This window comes from Erinaceus europaeus, chromosome 3 (genome assembly GCF_950295315.1).
Source record: "Erinaceus europaeus chromosome 3, mEriEur2.1, whole genome shotgun sequence".
Classification (NCBI taxonomy): domain Eukaryota; kingdom Metazoa; phylum Chordata; class Mammalia; order Eulipotyphla; family Erinaceidae; genus Erinaceus; species Erinaceus europaeus.
The window spans coordinates 172,569,166-172,591,040 of NC_080164.1; the positions used below are offsets into that span (position 1 = coordinate 172,569,166).

The 21,875-nt window shown below is 41.1% G+C and overlaps 1 protein-coding gene across 3 annotated transcripts in view; it reads right to left on the reverse strand.

The window, feature by feature from the left end:
* Window positions 1-530: 530 nt before the first annotated feature.
* Window positions 531-21,875, reverse strand: part of PACRGL (parkin coregulated like) — a 22,779-nt gene continuing 1,434 nt past the window's right edge. The window contains exons 2-9 of one of the 3 annotated variants that reach the window (XM_060188278.1): window positions 18,023-18,090; window positions 17,736-17,893; window positions 13,511-13,578; window positions 10,900-10,990; window positions 5,637-5,771; window positions 4,639-4,746; window positions 2,993-3,073; window positions 531-827 (exon numbers count right to left, since the gene is read on the reverse strand). In XM_060188278.1, coding sequence (XP_060044261.1) covers window positions 771-827; window positions 2,993-3,073; window positions 4,639-4,746; window positions 5,637-5,771; window positions 10,900-10,990; window positions 13,511-13,578; window positions 17,736-17,893; window positions 18,023-18,074 — 750 coding nt within the window. In that variant the 5' untranslated portion in view covers window positions 18,075-18,090 and the 3' untranslated portion in view covers window positions 531-770. Of the gene's footprint in view, window positions 828-2,992; window positions 3,074-4,638; window positions 4,747-5,636; window positions 5,772-10,899; window positions 10,991-13,510; window positions 13,579-17,735; window positions 17,894-18,022; window positions 18,097-21,875 lie in introns of all 3 variants that reach the window. The other 2 variants (XM_060188277.1, XM_060188279.1) reach the window with 2 other exon arrangements.

Sequence of the window (21,875 nt, forward strand, 5' to 3'; positions counted from 1 at the left end):
TTTTTATTTTAAATGAGTAAACATAAGCAAAAAAAAAACAGTGAAAGCACTTAATTTTTAAGATTTTAATTTATGAATAATATGCATGTACCAAATATGAGGATCTTTAGTATTCTGAGACTATGAAATACAAAAATAAATTTACTTAAATACAATTAACACCTCAAGCTTAGGTAGTTTTTTAAGGGCTGCAGTAAACATGAGAATTCACACATTTAAAATATACCTCATAAACCAGAATACTCTGGAAATAAATCTCTCCAAGCACTCTACATTAAAAAAAAAAACATGTTTACAAGTGAAAATTTTAAGTTAATTCTCAGAATTTTGCCCACTATTTTGAATTTTACAAATCTTAATATAAAATTCAAAGTGTCTAAGTGCACAGCTATAAACTGACCCCCCCCCACCCAAGGGGGTTCTTATAAACAAAAGGCCCTAGAAAATGAACATACAAACACATCTATTGTAAACCCTGGACTGACTGTTCAGAAACCATAAACATATAAGAAACATATCCCACAAAACTGTCCTAGTAAAGAACTGTTTTTAATAGCTTTCCATCATCACCACTCTTTGTTTTTCTGTTGACGAATAATAACTTACTATGATTCAGTGGGATCGTGGACGCTCATCTTAAGCCAGGAAATAATGAATGTTAGCTGTGATTTCAAAAGAATGAACAGGAAATGAACCTGGAAAGCTCCAGAGATACCAGTGTCAGTATTTAGCATCTGTCGGATCTAGTAAGATGTTTGTTGGCTCCGTATTCAACAGCAGATTGAACAGTATGTGGGAATTTTAGATTTGATGATGATAAGACTTTCCTATGGAGAGAGAGAGAGAGAGAGAAGAGTAGCTTTATTAGTGTTATTCAAGGCTGCCCTAGCAGACAGCTATTTGCAGACACACGCCTTAAGAAGTATCCACAATTCAAAACAGTAACAAAAAATGGATAGTGAAATGGACTGAGAGACGTATTTCTTCTGAGATAAATAAGATGTTGTCTCCTATTGCAATCGAAAAATATTTAACTGCAGAAGTGGCTAAAGAATTAGACCATCAGTATTTGAATACAGCTTCTGCCAGTCACTTTACAGTCAAATCTGGAGTTAAATATTTAGTGCCTCAGTTTCTAAATCTTCAAAGGCGACTAATAACATACTATTTACAAATACGACATACCCTGCCTGCATGTGAGGGTTACACTGAAGTTTAAATGGGTTCTATATCTAAACAAGTACCTTATTATAGGTTAACATATTATAAATTCTCATGTGGCTCAAAGGTAACAGTGTGAGGAAATGTGTGCCTTTTCTAATACAAGTATACAGATCAAATAGAAATTTAATTAAAATTAAATGAACTTCCAGTTTAAGGCAGGTGTGCAACTGATCAGTTGAGACGCCATGTTACTGTGATATCTCCAAGTCCTGAGATGTAAAACTATAGTGATTTACATTTTCTTGTAATTTTATTTAAAGAGGAAGATGTTTAAGCAGCAAGTTTTTAAAAGAGAAAGAGGGCTACTGTTCACTTTCACAAAGGAATAAAAAGTACCAAAAGCAAGCACAATAATAGTTAAGCCAAGGGAGTCTATGACAATGTAGTTGTAATTTCTAGTGCAATTCACATCAATAATGTAAGAGAAAAAAGGAAACAAGAAAAGAAAACATTGGAATAGTCTCAGTGATCATTATAAATTTCAAAATCTTCAAAAATTCTCTATTGGTGCCATTCAAAACTAATGAGATAGAGCAGGAATGGGTTGGCTATCTCTGGGATGCTAGACTGGTCAACTTCGCTGCTGTGCTCCTGGCTCCAAATTTCAGAGTGACAGTTTTAAATACTATTTACTTTCAAGCATACTCAGGAAATCTTAACTGCCAGGCCTGCCCCTCTCCATCTGCCCCATTCTTCACACCCACTCCACAGGATATGCAAAACCCACCTGGGGAGAGTTTCATATGGAAAGCTGAGTCACCCAATTTCCTGACTGTTCACTGTGTATATCACAGGGGAGGGAAGAGCAAATCCATTTTGCATTTCAAATCTTAGAGCATCCAGCACATTTGCAAGCAAGAGGAGTGTCCTTTCTGCTCAAGAGGGACTTTGAATTGGCATGGGGATGTTTTTATACATCTCAAGAAAAGAGTGTGACTGCAAACCATCTGTCTGAGACTCACACAAAATATAAACCATAATCTAGTAGTTTAGCGGGCTTACTTCCTCTTCAGACTTTATTCTTGGCATTCACCATGCAAATAACATAACATGTCACTGCAATCTGCTTTTTAAAAAATATACACCATCACACGTTTTCTTTACAATTAGCTAATTTAATAAAGTTCTGCAGTGTTGTGATCACGAAATTCTATCATTTCTAAGAATTGGCAAGACGCTATCTTCAAATCAGAACTATATTGCTGCTCTAGGGAGCTATTTCCAGAACTAGATTATCTGAGCACTATTCCAAATGATAAAAAAAGGCCATTAACTTTTTTTTAACACCATTCAGATAGTAATAAAATCGCCACATTCCTACACAATCTTCCTGCATGTTCTTACAAGTAAGAATAGTTAACTGAGTTAACTTCATGTGCACAGGCCTGAGATCATGTGCACTGGCTGATACCACAGCACTGCCATCTGAGAAGCAATCTTTAGTGAGGGACAGACTGAGGATGGCAAAGGAGCCAAGGGAAAAAAAAAAACTTTCATCAATGAGCTCTCCTTGGTTTCCTGGCCAATGTTCAAAACAAAAACAATTGAAGAAAAAAAAAGTGTACCAAATGGAGGGCCAAAGTAGAGACAGTGAACATATATATACAGGCTCACATGAACACATCTTGGGTCTCTACTCCAGTGCTTACAAACAACTGAGTGACTTAGATATTTACGGCTCAAGTTAAACAATGTATAGAATATGTAGTCTGTTTTGCAATATGACTAAAAATAACTATCAGACTTAAGGAAATGATGGTCTACTTACACTTCCACCATGCTGCTCTAGTTTTTGTAATGCACTGGTGATTGGCTCCTTGAATTTCTTGTCCCTTAGTCTCTTGGAAAGCTTTTAAACCAAGGTTAGAGAGATTATTAGGACAATGAACAATATTCACTCCAAACAGAAGTAAAACTCCACTAGAGATTGACATAAAACCACATCAATGAGCCTTTACTGTACAGCAAATATATTGATACCACTTTAGTTTATATTTCAAGACTTATTTTTTTTAAATAAATTATTTTATTTATTATTGGACAAAGAGAGAGAAATTCAGTGGGGAGGGAGGGAGAGAGAGAAAAGAGACAGAGAGACACCTGAAGCCATGCCTCACCACTTGTGAAGCTTTCCCCCTGCAAGTAGGGACCATGGACTTGAACCTGGGTCCTTGCACACTGTAATGTGTACACTTAACCAGATGCGCCACTGCCTGGTCCCTACTTCAAGACTTCTTTTAGCGAATAATGACTGAAATTTAAAAATCAGCTATAGCTATACTGGTGAGTACGGTCAACCATGCAGGTAGGTAACCATTCATGCCTGTGTAATAAGTAGCCTGGAAACCAAAGCTCAGGTGGCCGGCTGTAATCCATGACTGTTGCTACCCATCACTGCTGGGAGAAGCTAGCACTGCCAGAACAACTCTACTGGGAGAGAGAAGCCTGAAACGCCACTCCGTCTCTTGCTCTATGCACCACTCCCCTCTGCCGATTTAAATGTTTCCTGATGCTGAGTAAACGGTTACAGTAAGTAATAGCCTTCCATGTTCTGAGTCCTTCTAGCAAAAGGGTGACTTTGGCGACCTCCTGAGCTGCAGTGTCCCACAGTATCGCTGGGATAAGAGTTAAGCTACAGGGAACAGGAAAGTCTCACCATCAAGAGGCAAAATGGAATGAAACAAGAGTGTGTAAATGTTCTTACAGCTCACAGCTAACCGACATGAGCATAATGTCACTATACTGTTATTAATACTTGCCCATTCAACTTTTGTTTTGTATTAAAAATCTAAATTCTGCTTATGTAGGTGTTTTCCATCAAAAAATGTAAGTGCTATCCATTAGAACTTGTTTTTTTTCCCCCCCATATTTCAAATAGACAACTTTTGTTTTTCTTTTTTCAAAAACTTCTGATTTTTAGTTACTCTATTTTTAGGTCTTTCCCTTCTCATCACTCCCATCACCAAACAAAGGTCTGTGTCCCGATCCCCAGCCCTGTAGATCCCCACACTAGTTCTCCCAGTCTTGGATACAGGCTGACATTTGTTTCCACATTTGTTGCGTTCAGTTCTCTATATTCAGCATCTGAGTGAAACCATTCAGCAGTTGTCCACCTCCTTCCTTCACTAAGCACAATCTTCTTCAATACCATCCACTTTATCCCAAAAGACACAATTTTTCTTATTGATTGCTGAGCATAGTGGCTTTACTCACAAGAACAAAAATTTTGGAAACAACCACAATGCCCTTGACAGAAGACTGAATAGAAAAGTTTATGGGACATATATGCTCACTGGAATATTACTTACAACTTTTTTGTTCTGAAGCATGTAGTAATTAATTGGAAAAAATATGCAGAGATACAGAGGATGCATGACACATACACAGCCATTCTCTAATCTTCTCGATACTTACACTTGTAAGCAGATGCTTTAGATGGTCGTTTAGAGAAGGACCGACAGTGACGCTTATCTGGACCAGCGCATTCAGTCCTCTCTCAAACACTTCATCATCAGAATGAACCTGTGCAAGTGGTTGGTTAAAGGTATCGGGGTAAGAAGGGAAAGAGGAAAAGGGGAATGGAGAATGGATTAGAAGAAAGACGAAGCAGGGAAATGAACTAAGACTGCCCATTCAAAAGGAGAAGGAAATCAATAAAACATCATTTAAAAAGTAAACTTCAGGGAGTCCGGTGGTAGTGTGGCGGGTTAAGTGCACGTGGTACATAGCACAAGGACCGGTATAAGGATCCCAGTTCGAGTCCCCGGCTCCCCAACTGCAGGGGGGTCGATCCACAGGTGGTGAAGCAGGTCTGTAGGTGTCTGTCTTTCTCTCCCCCTCTGTCTTCCCCTCCTCTCTCCATTTCTCTCTGTCTTATCTAACAACAACGACATCAGTAACAACAACAACTATAACAACAATAAAAAAACAAGGGCAACAAAAAGGAAATAGATATTTTTTTTAAAATCTTAAAAAAATAAAAACTAAACTTCAATGCAAAATAGCTAAAGCAAGAAACAAACTTTCAGCTTGGCAAAAATATTAACTAAAATAAAATAGCGCATAAAGAAAGACTGACTTGTAACTCATTATTTCAAATCACTTCGATTCAAATCTCCTTTTTTACCTCTAGTACACATCCTATGCAGGGTTACCTCAACTAAGTAATAATCTAGTCCTAAGTAACTAGAGTATAATTCTGCCCATCAAAATCACAAGGAGAGGACTAATTTTTATGTATTTTGGAGGAAGAGAAAGATCAACACATCAGTGGAGTTAGATAGCACAACAGCTATGCAAACAGACTCTCATGCCTGAGGCTCCAGAGTCCCAGGTTCAATTCCCACACCACCATAAACCAGAGCTGAGCAGTGCTCTGGTTAAAAAGAAAAAAAAAAAAAAGGACGACATACCAGAGCAGCCTTCAGCACAGGAATCAATCGAGGGAGCAAAGGCACGGCTTTTTCAGGAGCACCTTGGACTAAAAGTAATTCTCTGAAACCCTCCTTGGACACAAACGTGAATGGGTGTCTAGTCTCTCTCAGCCCCTGTCAAAGATGAAAACAAGTAAATGAAAGCTCGAAGATTCGCTACTCATTACAATATGCCACTAACTGAAAACTTTAATCCTTGAATGTCTAAGTACCAATCAAGTATTACTATTGTTTCTGATGACAATATATGATTCCAGTAATTACTAGGATTTCAATAAACTGAGCAAGTACTGAGCAGAGGGCAGGGGGCCAAGCAGTGGTGCACCTGGTTAAGTGCACACACTACAGTGTGCAAGGACCCGGGTTCAAGACCCTGGTCCCCAAATGCAGGGGGAAGCTTCAGAAGTGGTGAGGCAGTGCTGCAGGTGTCTCTTTCTTTTTCTATCTCCCCCACCCCCATCTCTCCTTCTCTGTCTCTATCCAATAATATATAAAATTTTACAAAAAAAAAAAAAAAAGAGTAGAGGGCATACATGAGGCAGAAAGAATCTCTACCCTCTCCCTCTATGGAGTAAAAAGTAAAAACGAAGAAAGCAATCAAAAAAGAAAAAACAAAAAGGAAAAGAGAAGAGCAAAGGTAGTTTGTATAGACACCTTAACACTGTCTAACAGCACAGCAAAGCAGTCTACAATATATAACCCCCTCCGCATCGTCACCACACCCTCTGCCTTTATCATGGCTTACATGTTCAGTGAGTTCTTAGCCTTAAATACTGTTGGTATGCTTCTAATTCTGCTTCTAAAAACCCCTTCTGTTTCATTTGGTTTAATCCCCCCTGCTTAACACTGTATTCTATTTACATAACTAAGCACCAGCATGCCTGCCTGGCATTGGTCTGATCCCACTCAAAGCTGCGGTCTATTTACATAAATCACTAACTAAGCACCACCCTCCCTCCAGGGCATTGGTGGTTCAGTGGTAGAATTCTCGCCTGCTCCGCCCCCTCTCCTTGTCACACCGATTTTCACCAGTCACTTTTCTCTCCATCCTCTCTACATCACATCCTGTTTCCGCCCTACTTGGGGAGTATATATAGGATTGTGTTTTTAGTTTAATTTAGTTTTTAGTTTTAGCATAGCTTGGCTTAGATTGTACTGCATCCTGCATGAATAAAGAGATACTGTGTACAGCTCAACCATGAGTCCCGGGCCACCTGTCTCCCGTCAGTGAAGCTCAGCCCGGCAAAATACATTACGAATTATCAAATGGTGGGTGAGGGAGAGGGCATATGGTCACATATGTAAGCTTTCATGCCTGAAGCTTCAAAGTCCTAGGTTCAATTCCTGGCACTACAAGCCAGACTAATGCTCTGGTAAAAGATCAACCAATATTAGTTGACATTCTTTCACAACTTAACTAGTCACACTGACTCCAGATTAAAGAGTCATCTAATTCTTCCCAGAAAGACAAGGGAAATAAAAAAGGCCAAAGTTGGGAGTATGGCAGTAGCGCAGTGGGTTAAGAACATGTGGCGCAAAGCGCAAGGACTGGTGTAAGGATCCCAGTTTGAGACCCCAGCTCCCCACCTGTAGGGGAGTCGCTTCACAGGCGGGTCTGCAGGTGTCTGTCTGTCTCTCCCCCCATCTCACCCTCCCCTCTTCCATTTCTCCCTGTCCTAACAACGACGGAATCAATAACAACAACAATAAAAAAAGCGCAGCAAAAGGGAATAAAGGCAAAAGTGATGATCTAGTCACTTACTTGAACTCATTATTCATATTAATGCCCATGAATAGGTGTAATTAGCTATAAAGTCATGCCAGAAAATACCAATCTTCAACCAATTTATCCTCCTGCTTCCAAACGATTCTTCTTCTTTTTCTGGATGCTGTCACACTTCTGAAAACTATTACCAAACACACTAACACCACTTTGGAACAGAGGTTCTTCTATTATCTTAGGAGTATTGTTATCCTGCCCAATTACCAGACATGGAATCTCAGGTCAAAGGTGAGGTGACTCTCAACAGTGGCGGTTTTGTCAGTACTTCCCTATTGTTAAATGGGGGTGTGCTAACTTAGCGACTTGTTATTACTGTGTATTTATTTGTTGGACAGAGAAATCAAGAGAGGAGATAGAGAGAGCTGCAGCACTGCTTTACCACTTAGGAAGCATCCCCTCTGCAGGTGGGGACTGGGGGCTTGAACCCCTAGCTCATAACATGTGCACTCAACCAGGTGCACCACCACCCAGATCTTACTGACTTGTTAACAGTGATGAAAAAATGATCAATAACTTTTAAAAAGCAAATACTTAAAACTTTAAATATAAGACAACTGGTCAAATGGTCTCTCAACACTATTTTCATATTCATATACTTTATACACCTGATTCTATAACCTAAATTACTTTACCCTGATAACAATGTTTTATTTTTATTTTATAGGATATAGACAGGGAGAAAGAAAGATGGAATGAGAGAAAGACATTTGCAGGAACGCCTGACTTAGGAAGTTTCCCGCTGTGTGGGCAGGGACTAGGGGCTTGAACTCAGGTTCTTACTCATAGTAACATGTTCTCTTAACCAAATGCCCTACCACCTAACCCTGAATCCTGACGACAATTGTAAGAACAAGATACAATTAAGCATTTAACGCATCCTCTGGCACTAAGGAGTAACCTTATAAACATATGTTAGCTGGATCTATATTTTACTGTTAATCAAGTCAAGGTTCAGCTAGAACCACAGAACTAAAAGAATTCAGAGTTGGGATAAGAATGCAGGTCTGTCCATTTCCAGATCCCATGCACTTTCCTTTATGAGACGTCTCCTTTTTTTCCTCTTTAACTCGAGATGAAACCTACAGGATTATCAGCGATGCACTCCAAACTAATTACGACTCTGCCCATATTTTTTCTTAGCATGTTAAATAATATGAATACTAGTAGTTTTTATTAAACCTTCAATAATAGGGAGTCAGGCGTTAGCCCAGCGGGTTAAGCGCAGGTGGCACAAAGCACAAGAACCGGCATAAGGATCCTGGTTCGAGCCCTGGCTCCCCACCTGCAGGGGAGTCGCAAGCAGTGGAGCAGGTCTGCAGGTGTCTATCTTTCTCTCCCCCTCTCTGTCTTCCCCTCCTCTCTCCATTTCTCTCTGTCCTATCCAGCAACGACAACAACAATAATAACTACAACAATAAAAAACAACAAGGGCAACAAAATGGAATAAATAAATATTTTTTTAAAAAATCTTCAATAATAACCACCCACCTGATATTCTGATTAAAATAGGATATAGACACAACCTTGGCTAATTCTGCAGAAGGGCATTTAAGGAGTTAGTACTGGTTTCCTACAAGACACAGCACACTATACATTGTTGAGTACACGTGTCTATGTGTAGGACTATGTGAAAGCTTGGTAGAGCTTAGGGAAGCTCTCCCATCCTTGGATGGAGGTCTGGAAAGACTCCCCACTTGTTAGCTTCTCTCCTCATAGAGATGAGCCAAGAGGGAAAAATCTCCCAGACTCAGTTTCTCCTTGTTACTCTCTCAAGCTCACAGAAATCCTACAGGCCTCTCACACTTAAGTCTCTCCCTGCTAACAGGCCAATGGTTGCCTGCTTTAAGGGTCACTCAAAGTTCATGAAAGTCACTCAAAGTTCACACATCCACTTCACCTTTTGACCACAAAGGAGAACACACTCTATCATATACCTCCCCAGCACCAGACAGAGAAACCCCCAAAGTCTTATTTCCTTGTGCCCTTTGATATCTATGATTTACATCAAGCCTTGTTTTTCTTCTATCTCACCTTATTGGTTTAACCCCTATGCTTCCCTCAAATGCCTTTGGATAATTAAAGTGCCTGCATCATGGAGACTAACTGTCTTGACCTTTATGTATCGCATCAATTCTTGTCATACCAGCCCCTTACCATAGGGGCAAGCTGACCTTTAAGAAACCTGTAATTTCTGACGTATTTGAAAATGTTCTTTGTTTAACTTTCTATATAAACCCAAACCCACCTTCAAATAAATGAGTGTTTGTACCAAAATACTCCCCGATGCCTCCTTTCTGATCAGTGAAGCCCTTAAGCTGGTGAGGGAGGATCGGTGACTTGCCTCCTGGCTGGATCCAGTCCACGGGAGTGCCAGCATATATACTACTGCTCACCTCTATCTAATAGAAGTCTAAACTGAAGCCACTGATGCTCTCCTGATTTGATTAGTTCAAAAACATCTTCTCACACATTACTGCTTAAAATGCAGTAAAATCATAATCTCAAACATGACAGTAAACTTATTAACTTTTAAACTTAGTAACTTTTAAAATATTTTGTTTACTTATGTCCAGTGGGGAGGGGGAAACAGAGAGAGGGATAAAGGGAGAGAGAGGAAGAGAAGGAGAGAGGGGAAGAAAGAGGAAGAGAGAGGGAGAGAAGGGGGGAGAGGGAGAGGAAGACAGAGACAGAGAGGGAGACCTGCAGCACTGCTTCATCTCTCAGGAAGTTTTTCCCCTGCAGGTGAGGGCTGAGTTTGAACCCAGATCCCTTGCACATTGTAGCATGTGCGCTTAACCAAGTGTGCCACTGCCAGGCCCTATACTCAACTTCATGACTGTTTCCTTTTCTTTCTTTTTAATTATCTTTATTTATTGGATAGAAACAGGCAGAAGTCAAGAGGGAAGGGGATGATAGAGAGGGAGAGAAAAAGAGAGACACCTGCAACACTGCTTCACCACTTGCAAAGCTTTCCCCCTGCAGGTGGGGATCAGGGGCTCAAACCTGGGTCCTTTCACATTGTAACATGTGTGCTCAACCAGGTGAGCCACAACCTGGTCCCATTACTGTTTCTTTAGTAACAAGAACTCTAGCAACTATTGATTTTCATTTTACTTTTTTACATTCTTAGCAACAATTAGATTAGAATGGGGAGGGGAGCATAGCTCACAGCAGAGCTTCAATTCTAAATGGCAGTAAACTAGAGAATGTTTTTCGAATCAGTTTCAGTCGCTCATCTGCAAACCCTTATGTAGATTAATTTCACGTTTACAAAGCAGACTAGTCTGCTTCTAATCAGCGTATACCAATCATGATTTGTTTCTAAGGAGTGTGGTGTTTAATGCCCATTCTATCAAAAGTAAAGAATGAGCTCTACTGCTGAGCTACTAAATAACGTGAAATGAAAATGTAAAAGATTTAATTTCTGGAAACATTGAGGAGACAGCAGGGCTTATTTACCTCAGCTAAAGTAATAAGAAGAGGATCAAATGGAAGATTCTCAGGAGGACAGTCCCACTGTAATCTGTGCTTTACCGAACCATGGACCAACCTAAAATATAGAAGACAGAGACTGTAATAAGACACTAGTCAGTGTTAATTATTATTATTATATTATTTATTATATTATATAATAAAATGCAGTATCAATCAGTGACTAACAAATATATATGCACTACACAAACACACACACAGATACACTTTATCCAGAGCACATTATCAGAATTACTTTGTAACATGTAAGTTTTATATGTACACACTTTTACAGTACACAACTGCATGAGAATTATTTTTCAACTTGCAGAAACACCATGATTTATATACATTATAAAAACAACCAGGGGGTAGATAGCATAATGGTTATGCAAAGATACTCTCATGCCTAAGGCTCCAGAGTCCCAGGTTCAATACCCCGAACCACCAAAATCCAGAGCTGAGCAGTGCTCTGGTAAAAAAAAATAAAAATAAAAATAACATTAAACATCTATAACCCTATAAACTCTACAAGTTTCCATTCTTTTGGCAAAATTGTTTGGTTGCAAAATCAAAGAGTGTGACAATTTTCTTTTGGCTTTTTAGTGAGAGAACCAGAGCCATCACCCTGGCATTTGATGTCAGAGACCAAACTCAGGAACCTGATGCTCGAGAGTTCGAGAGTTCAACACCTCAGTGTCACCTCCAAAGCCACTGTCTTTTTGTTTCATATGTTTTGGTTTTTGTGTTCTTGTCATTGGGGTTTCACAGGCCAACTTTTTCAACTAGAAAAGAGGGACAGAGTAGAGAAAGAAAGAAGGGGAAAGTTAGTGCAGCACAGAAGCGTCTTCCAATGTGTTGGGGACCAAGCTCTAACTTGAGCCATGCTCATGACAAAACAGGCACACTGTTCAAGTGAGTTGTCTGGCCAGCCCTGCCCCGCCCCACCCCTACACTGTGTTAACCTATGGCTTTGGAACATAAACATGTTGCTGTCTGTGAATCTTTTTTTTTTCTCCAGGGTTATCAGAAGACAGAGAAGGGGAGAGAAAGATAGACAGACACCTGCATACCTGTTTCACCACTTGTGAAGCGAACCCCCTGCAGGTGGGGAGCCGGGAGCTGGAACCTGGATCCTTTTGTAGGTCTTTGCATTTTGCACCATGTGCACTTAACCTGGTGCATCACTGCCCGGCCCCGTTATCTATGAATCTTAATGCAGATGTTATATATACTTCATCTATTTCAGTAGTTAATTTAAGATTATAAATATAGGAAATAAAACATGCAAACAAAAGGTTACAAAAAGAAGCAATGCTTTGTTTTCCAAGGAACACTGCTTTCCAGATACAGACCACATAACCTTGACACTAATGGTCTGAAGACAAGTGAGCTTTTATTCTTGATAAAGAGAAGGAGACTGAAGTCAGGGAGCTGAAGCAGCTGACTAAGTGGCAGCTCCTTGAATAAGGGTTACTATTATTGTTATTGCTTATAACAGACTATCTTGAGATATAACTAATAATACATTGAACAAATTTAGAATGCAATTCAAGGGTGTGTGTGCTTTAAGATAGAGACAGAACAGGGGAGAGAGACACAGAACCAGAGACAGAGACCACAGCACGGAAGCTTCCTTCAGTGTGGTGGGGCCTGGGCTTGAATCGGGGTTACACAGGTGGCAAAGCATCACACTATCCAAGGGTGCTATTTCACCAACCCAATTAAGTTTTGATACATAAATACATCCGTTAAAGCATTACTACGATCATGACAGTGAACTTATCACCTCCAAGCCTTTCTCCAATAATAAGATTGAAATGGAAGCGTAAGAACCTTAAAGTAGGACTTCAGTTCTAAATACAAAGATGACATAATAATAAGCTGAAGAATGTATCATGAGTCTATTTTTCATAATCTTGCAAATGTAAACACTATTAAAAATTACATTCCTTGAGCTTTAAAATGACAACAGAAAGAATGCTGTAATTCCATCATGAAAAGGAAATTCATTATCAGTCAGAACAGGCTAAAAACTCCATTTACTTAGATTGCTTCTAGGTAACAAAATATCAAAATTACACCACTTTATAAGAACCTTGTATTGTTTTATTTAAAATAGGTCTAATATCTCTCCAGGAAGGCAGCAAGAACCGCATCAAAAGAAAGCCACATCAGTTTTATGTACTCATTAACAATATAATTCCAATAAGCCTATTTTTGAAATGTAATTTCAAAAAAAAATGATGAAATGACTGAATAAAACTGTCAGCCTTCAGCTTACAAAGGAAAGAGGATTATTTATCTGCAATTGACCCCAGTCAGTGAGTGCTGAAATTGTTTTCGAAATTAATTCATTCAACTCCTTAAACTATCTGGTGATTTACTATAGATCTATCAATACTCCGACGTCAGGATTGAAATGATTTTCTTCAACACTGTCCCAAGATCTATAACAATCTAACAGTCAATGTGCAAGTCACTTTTACTTCAACCTTCCTTGTAAATAAAATTTTCAATGCATTTAAACTGAACACTGTATTGATTTTACTCAATTATTTTGAATAATATAGTCAGCTGTAACATATATTGATTTTACCTGCAAGGAATACCTCCTTTAGAGTAAATAGCAGCGAATGCAGAAGGGGCTCGTGACTGTTCACCAAACTGAAAAAAAAAAAAATGACGAGAATACAATAAATACTACTGTCAGGGGAGGAGAGGGGTTGAACCAGTTAAGGCAAGACAGAGAGAAGATAAGCAAATTAAGGACATCAAAGGGCACTGCTAGAAGTGTGTGATAGGTGTGTTCTCCTCTGTGATCAGAAGGTGAGGTGAACTTTGAGTAAGTGAATCTTAAAGTAGGTGGCCATGTGGCCTGCAGTTAATGAAGAGAGGCAGTGAGGTTTCGTGGGCCTGAGAGTCAAGAAGGAAAGAACTAAGTCTGAGTTACTCCCCTTTGCTCACCTCGGTTGAGAGAGACTAACAAGAGGGTACCTTCTCAGACCTCCATCCAAGGATGGGGGGAGTTCTCCCTAAGCTCTATCAAGCTTACACATAGCCCCACAACTCATCACTTCACTGCTGGTGGGAATGTCAATTGGTCCAACCTCTGTGGAGAACAGTCTGGAGAACTCTCAGAAGGCTAGAAATGGACCTACCCTATGACCCTGCAATTCCCCTCCTGGGGATATAACCTAAGGAACCCAACACATCCATCCAAAAAGATCTGTGTACACATATGTTCTTGGCAGCACAATTTGTAATAGCCAAAACCTGGAAGCAACCCAGGTGTCCAACAACAGATGAGTGGCTGAGCAAGTTGTGGTATATATACACAATGGAATACTACTCAGCTGTAAAAAATGGTGACTTCACCGTTTTCAGCCGATCTTGGATGGACCTTGAAAAAATCATGTTGAGTGAAATAAGTCAGAAACAGAAGGATGAATATGGGATGATCTCACTCTCAGGCCGAAGTTGAAAAACAAGATTAGAAAAGAAAACACAAGTCGAACCTGAAATGGAATTGGAGTATTACACCAAAGTAAAAGACTCTGGGGTGGGTGGGTGGGTGGGGAGAATACAGGTCCATGAAAAATGATGAATGAAATAGTGGGGGTTGTATTGCTAAATGGGAATCTGGGAAATGTTATGCATGTAAAAAAAAAAAAAAAAAAGAAGTAGAAACGCAAAGCAGAAATTGACTGAGTTTGGAGTATGGCACCAAAGTAAGAAAGCAGAAGTATACTAGAGTTTGCAGTGAGTATCCCCCTAATACTACCTTTCCACTTTTCCAAGCTTTGGGTCCATGATTGCTCAACAATTTGTTTGGCTTTGTATGTTAACTCTCTTTTCAGTCACCAGGTTCCAGATGTCATCAGGATTCCGGCCCGGCTTCCCTGGACTGAAGACCCCACCAATATGTCCTGGAGCTCAGCTTCCCCAGAGACCCATCCTATTAGGGAAAGAGAGAGGCAGACTGGGAGTATGGACCGACCAGTCAACGCCCATGTTCAGCGAGGAAGCAATTACAGAAGCCAGACCTTCTACCTTCTGCAACCCTCAATGACCCTGGGTCCATGCTCCCAGAGGGATAGAGAATGGGAAAGCTGTCGGGGGAGGGGGTGGGATATGGAGATTGGGCGGTGGGAAAATAAATAAATAAATAAATTAAAAAAAAAAAAAAAAACGTTTTTCTTTAAAGAGGGTGGGATAGTGAAAGTGTCACCAAAAGCTTCCTCAATTAAATCCAGGGAAAGAAGCCAAGGTTAAGACATCATGACACATCATGGACAGAGCTAGAAGGAATTATGTTAAGTGAACTAAGTCAGAAAGATAAAGATGAGTATGGGATGATCCCACTCATCAACAGAAGCTGACTTAGAAGATCTGAAAGGGAAACTAAAAGCAGGACCTGATCAAATTATAAGTAGGGCACCAAAGTAAAAACCCAGTGGTGAGGGGTAGACATGTAGCTTCCTGGGCCAGTGGGGGGTGGGAGTAGGCGGGAGGGATGGGTCACAGTCCTTTGGTGGTGGGAATGGTGTTTATGTACACTCCTAGCAAAATGTAGACATATAAATCAGTAGTTAATTAATATGAGAGGGGGAAATCAATTGTATGTCTCAAAGTTTCTCAAAAGACAAACTGAATCTTTTAAATATATAGGCTATGTATTTGATATGCGGACTCTCTCAAAAGCCTAGACCAAGTAGATCAGAAGCAACCAATAGCACAGATATATACAAGATACTAGGTACTGTACAGCAAACCCTAACAAAGGGACTTTTCAAAGTTAACCAAATTACCAAATATTGTGATGATAACATTAACTATCGATTGTCTTTTTGAACCCTAAGACAGCAGGAACCTCACATCTCCACTATAAAGCCTCTACTTCCCCCAGTTCTGGAACCCTTGGATAGGGCCCACTTTCCCGTATGCCTCTTCCAATCCATATCAAATAATATTGCATCTGCCGATCACAACCTAACCAACGCATCGATTGCCACCTCAACATGCTTCACTTCAGACTGTGTCCAGAGACTACACGTGTGGAATGACAACGCTTCAGCTTCATTACTCGGGTGAGACCTTTCCTTTCATAGTACACTCTAATTTCATCTCAGGTGGTTCACTTTCTAACAAAGTCCCAAAACCTAGATATACACCAGTTTCTGTGAGAGAGAGCATATGTTCACACGTATCCATAAACTACTGCAAAATATATACCTGAAACCAGAAGTACACTAGAGTTTGCAGTGAGTATCCCCCTAACACTTCCTCTCCACTATTCCAAGCTTTGTTTCTATGGTTGCTCAACAACTTGTTTGGCTTTGTATGTTAACTCTCTTTTCAGTCACCAGGTTCCAGATGTCATCAGGATTCCGGCCCGGCTTCCCTGGACTGAAGACCCCACCAATATGTCCTGGAGCTCAGCTTCCCCAGAGACCCATCCTATTAGGGAAAGAGAGAGGCAGACTGGGAGTATGGACCGACCAGTCAACGCCCATGTTCAGCGAGGAAGCAATTACAGAAGCCAGACCTTCTACCTTCTGCAACCCTCAATGACCCTGGGTCCATGCTCCCAGAGGGATAGAGAATGGGAAAGCTGTCGGGGGAGGGGGTGGGATATGGAGATTGGGCGGTGGGAAAATAAATAAATAAATTAATTTAAAAAAAAAAAAAAAAAAAACGTTTTTCTTTAAAGAGGGTGGGATAGTGAAAGTGTCACCAAAAGCTTCCTCAATTAAATCCAGGGAAAGAAGCCAAGGTTAAGAAGCAATGGGGGGGAGGGGTCAGGCTGTAGTGCAGTGGGTTAAGCACTTGTGGTGCAAAGCGCAAGGACTGGCATAAGGATCCCGGTTTGAGCCCCTGGCTCCCCACCTGCAGGGGAGTCGCTTCACAGGCGGTGAAGCAGGTCTGCAGGTGTCTGTCTTCCCCTCCTCTCTCCATTTCTCTCTGTCCTATCCAACAACAATGATGGCAACATTAATAACTAAAAACAGTAAATCAACAAGGGCAACAAAAGGGAATAAATACTTTTTAATTTAATAATAAAAAGAGAAGCGACCAGGACCTTCTTGAAATAGAGAACTTCACAGTGACAGTGTAAATTAACAGGAAGAAGAAACAGAGATACTTCAGCTAGATTTCAATTTTCAAGTGTAAAGTCACACGTCTTCCCTCAGACAGTTCGCTGCAATCTTCTTTGTTTGAGTGTCTGCACCGTATTATTGCTCGCCAAATCAATGCCTCAGTCACTCTCATTATCCCCTTTCCAGAGCTCTCACCCTTAGCGTGAATAAGCGGCGAGTAGCTGGTAGTGGTGCACAGCTGCATTCATCTGTGAAGGGTTCCCTAAGCTAGCTTTACAACTGGGCATGTTTACACACACAAATCTCAGTGGAATCTCATTAAATCACCGAGCAAAGAGAAAAGGCAGTTAGTAGTACAGTCAGTGTTTCTGATGGAGCTAACTTATATAGCTAAGAGAGGTGCTCAGATCTTTATGTAACCATGGAAGCAAGCAATCCATCCTGTGTCAACTGAACACAAGTTCATTCATTTCATTCACAACGGAGTAACAGGAAGTGGAGTAACTATAGTAAATTAGAAAATAAAGCTGATATACAATTCATTTTATAGTCTAGAGGGCAACATCCATAAATGCGGCAGGATATACACAAGGTGGCTAATCTCCCCAGCTTCTCCTTCGCAAACTCACCCCCACATGTCAATAGATCTCTGTCTCTCATCATGACGACTAGGTGACCTTTCTTCCTCACTAGCTCAACACTAACAAAAGTCTTTGTACCTACCGGGTTAATTGTTTTAGGATTAAGTTTATCACTTGGACGAGGATGAAGTTTTCTTGCAGACTCTGGAGAACTTGTCGATGATGAAGAGGATTTGCTTCCTTGAATGGTAGTCCTTTGTTGTACTTGCGTGCCTGCCGACGTCCTCTGATTACAGTTACCTAGAAAAAGTAGGGCACCACCACCAACGAAAAGAGATGAGAGCAGTAAGTTCACCCTGTATCTGTCTGGATCACAAAATGTGTTAGTAACAAAACCCACATCCCTGCTTGAAAAAAACTCTTGGGTACCTGACACTCTGCTTCTCAACTGCACGCCCCCTTGGCACTCGGACTTACGCATGGCTTCCCTTTTATTCCTGCAACGAGATAAAACATTATTGCATAACTGGGAGGAAGAGGTTTCATTCCTAATGTAAAGACCAAGACAGAACACAACAGAAAATACAGTAAAAGACGACCCCGAAACAAAGATCCAGAGTATAACACCTCAACAAAAAATGGAGAAAATAAAAAATTACAGCAACGTCAATATCAGCAACAATAAATTAAAAGCCATCTATTCAGCAAACAAGCCATATAAAAAAAGGTTTTCCCCATTCTGGCAAAATAATGCCTTTACAGAGTTCAACAAGGGGGCTGGGCGGTGGTGCACTTGGGCAAGTGCAAGTTACCGTGGGGAAGGACCCAAGTGGAAACCCCCAGCCACCACCCGCAGGAGAGGAGCTTCATGAGTGATGGAGCAGGGCTGCAGTTACCTCTGTATGTCTCCCCTGGCCCTTTCAATTTATGTCTATATCCAACAAATACATAAAAATAAAATATATTTTCAAAGGTTCAGTGCAATTCTCTATATTCAGAAAACATGGGGCCAGCAAAATAGCAAACCTGGACAGTGTTCCTTCTCTGCCCCCACTGTGCAGAAGAAGGATCCACGATGTGCTTGTCTTTCCCTCTCCCTCCCATCTGTCTGCCTCTATCTGAAGAAGTCAGCCTGGAGGGGTAGAGCCCAGCAACAAAGAGAAAAACATAGACAAGGAGGGGCTGGTACATCCTCTAGAGTCTCCATCTTCTCTCCTCTCTCTATTTCCAAACTTCCAAATATTAGTACCTTCACTTCAAGTCTGACATCTCCAGTGGTTGTAACTAACTCTCCTGCTCAATGGACCCTCCCACTCTTAAATTAGCATAATCCTGACTGCAGAGGACTCAGCAGAGGACTCAGCAGGCAATGTGCTTGCCACTGCGCCCTGGTCCCCGGGACCCTCAGCACTGCAGAGTAGCACCAAGGGGATTCCATGGATGCTGGAGGGAGACATGCTTTGGTGTATCCACCCCTTGCTGAAAAATAAAGAGTAAAGATCTGGCCAGGGAGGTGACGCAAGTGGTATCGTAGAAAGGCCCTGTGCTCAGTGCCCAACACTACACAAAAGGGAAAAAAAAAAAAAAGGAATAGAAATCGCCAAGCTAGTCAGGAACCCTTTGTTGATTTAGTTGCAGTTTTTCTGATCTCAGGTTAAACAACTTGAAACACTACTGCCTCCACTTCCTGCACATGCCATGCTCCCCCCTACAGGCAGTCACTGATGACACAGAAACAGCTTTGGGCTCAGCTCTGCGTCTGCACTTCAACGTCTGCACTTCAACGCTGCGGGACCAGCTCCATGAACTTGAGTGGGTTTCCTTAAGCCTCAGTTTCCCGAGCAATACGACACTGTTATTGTACAGGTATACCAAGGTGTTACTAAGGGACCAACATCAAGTGCCTCTTGGATGCTAAGGGGGAAATTATATAGTTCATGAGCCATGATGTCCTGGCTAAACAAGTTCCGTCTGAACCTATTCCACCGCCAAGAATCCTCCGCAGCCACGCACACCGATATAGGCCCTGGCTCCACACAAAACCGGAATTCCAAAAGACATTTCCAATCCTGTTTCTCAAATGTCCACTTCCATGGCACTTTCCAGTTATTTTCCTCCTCTTTCTTTCTTTCTTTCTCTCTCTCTTCCTTTCTTTTTCTTTTTAACTTATTCCCTTTTGTTGCCCTTGTTTTATTATTGAAGTTATTATTGTTGTTGTTGGATAGGACAGAGAGAAATGGAGAGAGGAGGGGAAGACAGAGAGGAGGAGAGAAAGACAGACACCTGCAGACCTGCTTCACCGCCTGTGTAGCGACTCCCCTGCAGGTGGGGAGCCGGGGGCTCGAACTGGGATCCTTACAACCGTCCTTGCGCTTTGCAACGCGTGTGCTTAACTTGCTGCGCTACCACCCGACTCCCTTTCCTCCTGTTTCTACCCCGTTACACTTTCCTCACTGAGACGACAGTAGTCTCTCATTAGGACTCCTTCCACTTTATGAAGCCTTTAAAGTGCTCAGCATGTAAAACCAACTACAGTCACAAGTCCAGGCCACTCGCAAACGACAGCTTTGCTAATATCTCAGGATAGTTCCGCACACCGGATGATTTTAATCTACTTAACAAATTAAAAACCTCCACAGAAGACAAAGCTGCAAGTAGTAACATTTAACTTGGCAGCAACTCAATCATATGCTCAAAGAGCTTCCTACACACACACACACACACACACACACACACACACACACACACACGGCTCAATGTGATTATTCTCATACACAGAACAATTTTCAATTTCAACTTCCTTGATTTAATACACTAACCTGACATGTCCAGCCTGTTACCTGCAGCCAACTTGCTTCCAATGACCACGCTTCACGTCCACCTCAATGCATTTTCTAGCTATGTGGTAGTTAATAGCTCCTTAAAACTGTCAAGAGTTTCTAAAATAAGGCAGATGTTAAGTATGTTGACCTAATACTGCACTTTGGTGAGTATTCAACAAGTATTTTCTACACTACCTGCTCTCTCTTTTGAAAAAAAAAAAAAAAAAAACTTCTGATGGGGTTCAATATTAACTTTGTTTTCCTTCCTTTTTAAAAATATTTCATTTCATTTATTTAGGGTAGAGGCAAGAGAAAAACCGAGAGGGGAGAGAAGAGACATCTGCAGCACCTCTCTTAAGCTTCACCTCTTAAGTTTCACCTCTCCTTAAGCTTCCCCCCTGCAAGTGTGAACTGGGGGCTTGAACCCAGGCACTTCCACATAACATATGTGTTCAACCAGCACCACATGCCCCCCTCTGATTAAAAAAATAAGGGAGTCGGGCGGTAGCACAGCAGGTTAACTGCATGTGGCGTGAAGCGCAAGGGCCCGTGTAAGGATCCCGGTTCGAACCCCGGCTCCCCACCTGCAGGGGCTTAGCTTCACATGTAGTGAAGCAGGTCTGCAGGTGTCTATCTTTCTCTCCCCCTCTGTCTTCCCCACCTCTCTCCATCTCTCTCTGTCCTATCCAATGATGACAACAACAGTAACTACAACAACAATAAAAACAAGGATAACAAAAGGGAATAAATAAATATAAAAAATAAATAAATAAAAGGGGGTAATACAAATATTGTTACGTCAGTTTCTTTAACTCTAGGATTGAGGCAGATGACAGTATTTTAGATGCTGTTGAAGACCACGGCAGTAAAAATACTTGGTCAATTCTTTTTTTTTTTTTCTTTTTAGTATATATAATACTTTTTTTTTTTAAAAAAAAAACAACTTATGATTGGATAGAGACAGAAATTGAGAAGGGAAGGGGAGTTAGGGAAGGAGAGAGACATTTGGGCACCAGGGGCTTGAACCCGGGTCCCCATGCACTGTCCTGTGAGCACCTAACCAGGTGCGCCACGGCCTGGCCCCACTTGCTCAATTCTTGAGGACCACGTTGACTGCCCACTCTGTCCGCTTACCCCACCCCCATACCGATCAAGCACCCCTAAAGGAAAAAAGCATTAGGAGTATTAAAAAATCTTTTTTTTTTTTTTCTGGCACCTTCCCCTAGGACAACACACATTTCTAAAATCTCAAAACGAATTCAGGGTCTGGGTGTTCTCAGCTTGAGAAAAGGAGTGGGTGGGTCATGCAGGAAAAGGGGGTGAGTGGGGGGTGAAGGTGGGAGGAGGGAAGAGGGGAGGGAAAAAAAAAGAAATATAATTTTTTTTGTCCTGGCAGGGTCTTCACCCACTATGGGCTGATTTCTTTTCTTTTCTTTCTTTTTTTTTTTTTTCCATACATA